The sequence below is a fragment of the Chanos chanos genome, chromosome 11 (assembly GCF_902362185.1).
Source record: "Chanos chanos chromosome 11, fChaCha1.1, whole genome shotgun sequence".
Lineage (NCBI taxonomy): Eukaryota > Metazoa > Chordata > Actinopteri > Gonorynchiformes > Chanidae > Chanos > Chanos chanos.
In genome coordinates this window covers 21,241,433-21,249,378 of record NC_044505.1, presented here as the reverse complement: position 1 = coordinate 21,249,378, position 7,946 = coordinate 21,241,433, and the positions used below count along the sequence as shown (strand labels likewise).

Here is a 7,946-nt window from a genome sequence, read left to right as displayed (position 1 = left end):
AGGTTAATGGGATTGAAATATAGTATGCAGTCTTCTCCCTTACACACCATCAAACCCCCATACCGATCTACATCAGTCCGTGTTGCATCTGTCCATCAGAGCTGTCCGTCAAAACCTGGCCTTGCGATTCTCCGCCCCTTTCCCAAACCCCACCCCCGTTCTCGCCGGTTCCGTGTCCCTCCCAAACGACCCCGTCCCCGGGTTCCTGAGAGGGAGCCGAGGCAGAAGGGTGAGGATGCACGGGAGAGGAGGCAGACTGGGGAGCAGGTTCTGTGCCAAACCCTAAACTTTCCCTGCAGTCAGTAGGAGCGTCAGGTTGGGCTTGGGTCAGGAGCTGGGTATTGGGAGCGGGGTTAGGTGGTCTGGGGAGAGCCTGGGTTTGCTGCGAGGGGGTGGGCTGTAAGGGTAACTGCTGTGAAGTGGAGAGTAAGGGGATTTGCTGGATGTGGTGCTGTTGCTGGGGAATGGTGCGAAAGGTCATGTGCAGGATCTGGGGCTGGGGGCTGTAGGTCTGCAGGGGGATCTGCTGAAGATGAGGGCTGGGTTGGGTGACGGCCGCGCTGGTCTGAAGGGGCAACTGCTGGATCTGCGCCTGTTGCTGGGAGATGGCCGCCGTGGAGACAAACTGCAGCGGCATCTGCATGGTGTGGCCAGGCTGCTGCTGCTGCTGCTGCGGCTGGTGCGCGATGTTTGCGGAGGCGCCCCCGTCCTCCTCCGCCGAAGGCAGGGCCAGCGTGACTGGCACCTGCATGGTGTGGAGTGTGTGGTCCTGCTCCACCACCATCACGGGACCTACCTGCGTCAGGGGGCTCACCTCCGTGACAGGGCCCACCTGCGTCAGGGGGCTCACCTCCGTGACAGGGCCCACCTGCGTCAGGGGGCTCACCTCGGCGACAGGGCCCACCTGCGGCTCAGGCACCGCCTGTTCGGTTGGCCCGGGGCCAGTAGAGCCTTCCAGCAGGGCCCCTGGGGTGGTGATCAGGGCGCCGGCATTGGCTGCCAAAGCCTCAGCGATGAGGACCTCTGGGTGACTCTTGGCCTTGTGTGCCACCACGCTGTCCTTCTTTTCAAACTTCTTTCCGCAGATGCTGCAGGAGAACTGGTAGGAGGCGTCGGCGTCGTGTTTTTTCATATGCCAGTTCAGAGACGCCTTTTGACGACAAGTGAAGCCGCAGATCTCACACCTACGGCAGGACACGAGAGAAAGAGAGAATGGCACGCTAAGCATATTGCGTTCGAGATATGCGTTCATCTCTCCCTTTCGGTTTCTGTTCGTTCTTCCTCCTTGACAATTTTTGAGTCGTTTCACTGCAAGACATCAATGTCTACATAGAATCTTGGCGTTAAGCAAGGCATTGCATGCTACTGGGAAGACACTGGTTTAAGGCTGACTCGTGTGTGTGTGTGTGTGTGTGTGTGTGTGAGAAAGAGAGAGAGAGAGAACGGAGTGACTGGTGAACTTACTGAAGGGGTTTCTCTCCAGTGTGAATCATGCGATGCACAGCCAGGTTGTGTGAACTCTTGAAGGCACGGGCGCAGAACTCACAGATGTAATCTCTCTGGTCTGGCAAAGCATAATTAAATGACGGTCAATACTGTGGCCAGACACGGGAGCAGCGTGAGACTTCAGTCATAAAACTGAGACGTAAGACTTTGTCAGCATGACGGAACGGTGGACATTTGTGATTTTGTCAAAATGAGCATGCATGCATGCGTGTGTGTGTGTATGTACCCGTGTGGTGTTTCGCATGGCGCAACAGTTGCTTCTGCAGACGAAAAAGTCTCCCACAGGAGGGGTGAGGACACACGTATTTCTTCTTTAACAGGTGCTGGTATTTAATGTGATGCTAGGAAGGGAGAAAGGAAAAGAGACACAGGTGTTAAGGAGAGGATTTCACTAGACCAGAGCCATCGAGCCATCCTCGGGGTCCTCTGAATCAATCTGAATTAAGGGCGGAAAAAATTATTCAATCGCGTCCCGAACGCAAGGCTTTATTCGGTACACCACTCATTTCCCCCGACGCGGAGCTTAAACGTTCCTTTTAGAAACCAGCCCTCGAAAAGTTACCCTGTTGTCATGGAAACGGTGTTTTCTGCGACAAACCTGTAAGTAGCGGGGGTGGGCCAAGACTGTTCCACATCCCTCCATCTCACAACGGACATACTGCACTGGGGGTTTCTTCCTGTACAGGAAAGGGGTGCAGAAAGAAGGGTAAGTCAAGGCAAGTTTAGTAAACAGTGGGCGGATCTAACAGGTCTAACCCAATCCCATTCATCACCTCTTCCCACACGTCTGGCTAAATTCTTATTACTGACATTTTCTATGCGTGCCACTTCTCAGAAGGCTTTCCCAATTTGGGCCAACTTTGAACTGCGTCTATTATAACAGGCTAAGGTTATCTATTCACTGACAGAAATAGCGTTGTGCAACGTAGGATGTGAATTTAAAAAAAAAAAAAAAAAAAAAAAAAGGAGTTGAAGTCAGGGCTAGAAAACAAAACAAAACAAACAAAAAAAAACCAAAAACAAAGAACACAGAGATCTATTTGAACTCAATCTTCAGTTTCAATGCACATTATGCTAACATTGTTTATTTCCATAGCAACGTGGAAATGGGACCGGACTAGAGCTATGGAGAGAAACAGTCCAACGAACAGACCCAGACAGGCTATTTCCACTCAGAACAAGAACCCAGACAAGGATACATTACTCTAGTTACCGACGTTAGGATCAGCTTATGGGCCAGATGTTTCTGGGTCCCACTGGACACTAGGCACTAAGTGTTTCTGCTACATCCACTGTTTGGTGTCCTTGCAATTCCAAACTTACACACACACACAAAATCGGAATCCTCTGGTGGTTAGCTTGCCATCTGCATGCCCAAAGCGCGCGTTTTTCAGACGTCGCCTCACACCACAGCCCTTCCACATCAACCCTGTTAGCTTAGCCCTGACACGCGTTTTTCAACCAATCAGTGACCGCAACGTCAACGTTAGTCTGGTAAGTAAAGGGGCAGTCACTCGGAAAAGACTCCAGGTAAAGAGCAGGACAAAAACAGCACGGAAATCTCACGCTCGGATCCTGGAGCAAAGGGAGGCGGAAAAAAAAAAAAAAAAAAAAAACAGGCCCCGTTGTCCAGGTGATGGTGGATATCACAACAAGCAGCTTCAACACATCTGCTGTTGTTTGTTTGGGAGGCTAATTATTATGTGAACTATCTTGTCAAGTATTATCTGTGGTGTGTACTGTAGGTTACAATGTCTTTTTATCCCTGAACAAAGCACTGAGGAGATAATAACTGTACCTTCTCTTTGGAAGACGAGGACTTTTGTCATCTTTCCGTCGCCTTCCTCTTCTGAGGGAGTAATAGAGAGAGAGAGAGGAAAAGTGCATTTGGCATTAGGAATTTTAACATTATGGGGAAAAAAAACCACTGCAAACACACTTCTATTCCACACTTGATTTTGCAGCCAATCTGGCAACCTTGATATTAGTTCAAGTATAAACAGAAAAATACTTAGTATGCAGTATTTTTACAGTACTTGTACTTTAATCAGATAGTTCATTTAATTCAGTTAATGTGTCTCTACTCAAATGTGTTTTTTTTGGTTTTAAATCTTGTATTTTTCATGCCAGAGCATGTTTGAGTGAGAAATACAATATTAAAATAAGAACAAAAAAAAGAACAAATACTTAAAATACTGTAAAAATATTTTTAAGAACTGATCTTATGTATTACATCACGCCCACTCAACAACATTTAAAAACCCACGAAGCTGACAAACGCAAGTGTAAGTGTGTGTGTGTGTGTGTATCTATGCAACAAAACCCAAACAAACAAAAACCCAAACAAGAAAACAAAACAACAACAACAACAACAAAACAGCCATCCTATGAATAGTTGTGGCTCCATCCTTGAGAACTCCTCTCATCGTCTCCTCTCTCTTAAATGCTGCTCTAAATGTGGACTGAAGGGGGGGGGGGGGGGGGAGTGTAGGGACAGCGCCAGCCTTTCGGAAAAAACCTGCTCACCCTCGCTAAGCCCAGTAGGAAAAAAAATAAAAATCAGTGCAAATGGAAAGGGAGAGGGTGCGAAGGAGGGCAAAAGCTGCTTTCTCGCAGCATCACAAACCCCCCCCCCCCCAAAAAAAACAAAAAAAACGGAACCGCTGACGCACACCTGCTGGGAAAAAGGCCAGAGGAAGTGGTCACACTCACTTCCTGGGCGGCTCGGTGACCTCCCCAAACTCGTTCTCCAGCTTCACGTCCGTGCCCTCTCCCCCCTCCGTCTTTATTTTGGTCTCGGATTCCGTTTCTCTCTCCTTCTCCTTCTCCTTCGCCTGCGCCTTTTCCTTCTTCTCTCGTGGCCTGGAGGGGGCCCGGCGTCTAGATTTTGGAGGGTCCCTGAGGACAGTACGCATCAAAAGGAGGAGAACGTGAGCATGCATCCAGACGGGTACATATGCCCACAACTCAGGAGGACCAAAATGCAACAGTATGAAAAATACACTGGCACCACTTACATACAATGCACTGTGCCTTACACAGTTCACACACAGTCCACACACACAGTCTCTCTTGTTCAGTTAAATATGTATAAACACAGACAACCTCTCGGCTTTGGGGTCGTAGCTCTGGTCATTCAGATCATCTCTGAAAGGAAGATCTTCATCACTACTGATTCCCTCTTCCTCACCACTGAGAAACAGATAACAAGATTTAACTTAGGTTTGGCCCTCAAAATCTACATCTGCACTGTGTGTGTGTGTGTGTGTGTGTGTGTGTGTGTGTGTGTGTGTTGGGGAGACCTGGTGATTCCAACTAAATCAGCGAGTTTGGCCGTGAAAAAGTGTTCATAGCGGTTTTTAATAATGGTCTAAGACATTTCACGTCGAGACACGCGTTACCTCTGCGACTGTGGCTGGTAGTTTTTATCTTTTGGGTCGTCCTCGAACAGAGGATCTTCTTCACCCAGGAGAACATCCTGCTCCTCCTCTTTCTCCTCATCCGTCTTTTTCTCACTGATGAAAAGGAGGAGAGCGGTGCTCCAATTTCATTTATTCAGTTGTACGAGGAAATAACACTCAAAATGAACATTCGACTGCATGAGCCTCCTAGTGTGTGTGTGTGCGCGTGCGTGTGTGTGTGCGTGCGTGCGTGTCCCAGAGAACAAGCACACTCACCTGCCTCCTTTCTTCTTCCCACCTGACTTGTCGCCCTCTGTTGAGAGAAAAAGTAAAATGCAAATAAAGCCAACCACTTTCACCTTTCAACAGTTTCTTAAACCATTGCAGTCAATGTGCCACGACGGCCTAAATCTTCAGGGCAGGAAACATCATTACTTCAGCAGATGTGTTGTTCATATGTGTGAACTGTGTGAACTTTGCGCGATTGCTGATATGAACAAGTATGTGCTAATATACGAATATTCAGTGGTTTTTTTTCTCACCGTACGGACTCTCCGATTCTGGCTCAGCCTTTATCACCATCCTGGGTGAGCCACGCACAGGGCGAGAGGAGATCGTCTTGGGACGAGTCTGGGCCCGGCGCCCCCGGGGGGCTGTAAGGGTACAGCTATAGTTAGGGTAACATGGCTCTTTTCCTGTATTTTGTCATTTCTTCTTAAATGACCATATTCATCACACACACACACACACACACACACACACAAATATGTAGCTCATAAAGGTGATGGTTATTTACCTCGACTAACAGTGACCCTTTGACCCTCTCCAGACCTAAAGTTGACACAAAAACAAACATTCTGTGTGAAACATAGAAAACTACTTTTTTTTTTTTTTTAAATGAACATTCTCAATCTCATCTCTCAATACATAGTGTAGCATCATTTACCATTTAACATTTTATTTCGACATTAAACATTCAGTTAATGTTGTACATGTACGTGTTAGTGCCATGGTCGCGTACAGGATTTCCCGCTTCTGTGTGACTCATTTTAATGCAAAAAAACACATGACTTTGGAAGACTATAATTTGAAAATGCCCGTTTGGGGGATAGTCCAGGTATTTCAACCGATGGTGACTCAAATTATAGTTTAGCTTTTTATCTAATTGTTTAAATTCAAGTCCAGAACGTGTTTATATCAATTATGTGGTTCTCCTGGACGCCCTGTCATTGAATTGAGAGCTCCCACTAAATATGACAGAGTTTTCACGTCATCTCTAAATTTATCCAAGTGGCGGAGGTGTCCCTTTGAAATTAAGGGTTGCACCTTTAAAAAAAAAAAAAAAGACAGAAAAGAAAGAAAGAACTACGCGCGCACACGTTTAAGAGCAGGTAGCTCGAGTTTCTCTTTCCTAAATTCTTATTCTGAAGTGCTGCCCCAACCGAATGTAAACACTTCGAGCATGTCACATTAAAGAGACCTTAGTGCCCACAGAAATCATGCATGAGGACAATAGTTGGTATAACAGAGGAGAAACCCAAATCATAGAAACGTTGATAACTTTCTGACATTGACGTATGTATACACCAGCGAGATCATTTAAACTTAAATGAAAGGATATTTTAAGGTTGCGTTAAGGGGGACTGTAGAACGTACTCAGAAGCGGGGCCACGTTCTCCTTCGACCTCCTTAGCAGTTTCAGACGATGCTGCGGCAACATTTCTCCTACGCCGCGGACAAGCGGGCTTCCTTCGGCGGTTTGCGGCTGTATCGTGACTTAGTTCATCTGTGTCTTCGCCCGTCTCGCTTTGCCTCCAAACGGGTACCCCTCGCGTCGACCGATCCCGTAACACACGTCCAGAGCTCGTTGTGCTTGTCGTTGCACCATTAGTGCCTGGTGAGCAAGGCACCTCGGCCTTCGGGCGGCCAGCCCCGCGTCCTCTTATTGCCCTGCGCGGGGTGGACGTCGTACTAGGGCCCGGGGATTTCTGTGCGGCCCGCTCATTATCGACCCCTGTCTCTTCTTTGTTTTCTGTGGGTCGAACATTTTGCGGCTCCATCGCCGCGTTTTACTGGTTTCTCCTACCTTTATTTCCTGACGAGTTAATTAAATTTTCTAGTTTTGTCTACTGAAAGAGACACCAAGAAGGTATAAATTATGAAAACTGTTTGCTTGCTAAACAAGGCCGTGATCCTACTGTCAAACATATTTTACCGAAAGCTCCTGTTCCCGCAAATCCAATACAAATACTTATTACTTATTAATTGCAAACTTCGTTAACCATCTCTATAATAACTATGCAAAATCCATTTTAAAGACCCAGACACTATTTTAAGTTCTTAAAGCTATAGTAAACCACGCTATTCGCACGACCCAATACGGTCGCTGTTCAACGCTCTTTGTTGCGTCTCCTTTAAGCCAAAATACGGTTGAGTCGAACTCATGAGCGACACACAGCGCAATGGCTGAATGGATTTGCAAGTTCACTGATCTCTAAATATTACGTGTCGATTGAATGCGCATATTTAGTCCATCCACAATTGCTAAAAATCAGATAGATTGAACAGGACTCGCGCAACGTTCGCACTCTTCGGGTTTATGCAGGGTCATATAATCGAACGTCTCGACAAATCATTCCGTGGGGCAACTGTGTTTCCTTGTCAAAGATTGTGGTCTTGGCTAGTGCGGACATACCTATTCAATTATAGATCGACAAAGTGACGTGTGACATGTGACGTGTGACACAAAATAACCCATTTTGGTGTAATTACGACAGACAAACAAATTAGGAGTTCATTGCAGTTGTTACAATTTGTGGGAACTGAGAGAACAGAAGACGTGTTTCAAATTCAAAATTCAAATTTTATTTGTCACACACACACACAACCATACACAGTATGACGTGCAGTGAAATGCTTATTACGACTGTTCAAATGATAAAAGGAGTAAAGATAGAGATAAAGGATAAAAAATATATATATGCATAAACAGAATGAACCGAACATACAAAGAATATAAGCAGAATATAAAGAGTATAA

General features: G+C 46.4%; 1 protein-coding gene across 1 annotated transcript; it reads right to left on the bottom strand.

Annotated features, from left to right (window-relative positions):
* Positions 1-7,113, bottom strand: zfp91 (ZFP91 zinc finger protein, atypical E3 ubiquitin ligase). The gene is made up of 12 exons (XM_030788144.1): positions 6,564-7,113; positions 5,704-5,738; positions 5,450-5,560; positions 5,184-5,220; positions 4,908-5,021; positions 4,612-4,698; positions 4,219-4,404; positions 3,305-3,355; positions 2,105-2,183; positions 1,733-1,847; positions 1,465-1,564; positions 1-1,184 (listed from the first exon to the last, which is right to left on the bottom strand). Exons 1-12 carry the CDS (start codon positions 6,965-6,967, stop codon positions 68-70), a joined length of 2,436 nt encoding a protein of 811 aa, XP_030644004.1. The 5' UTR covers positions 6,968-7,113; the 3' UTR covers positions 1-67.
* Positions 7,114-7,946: the final 833 nt, after the last annotated feature.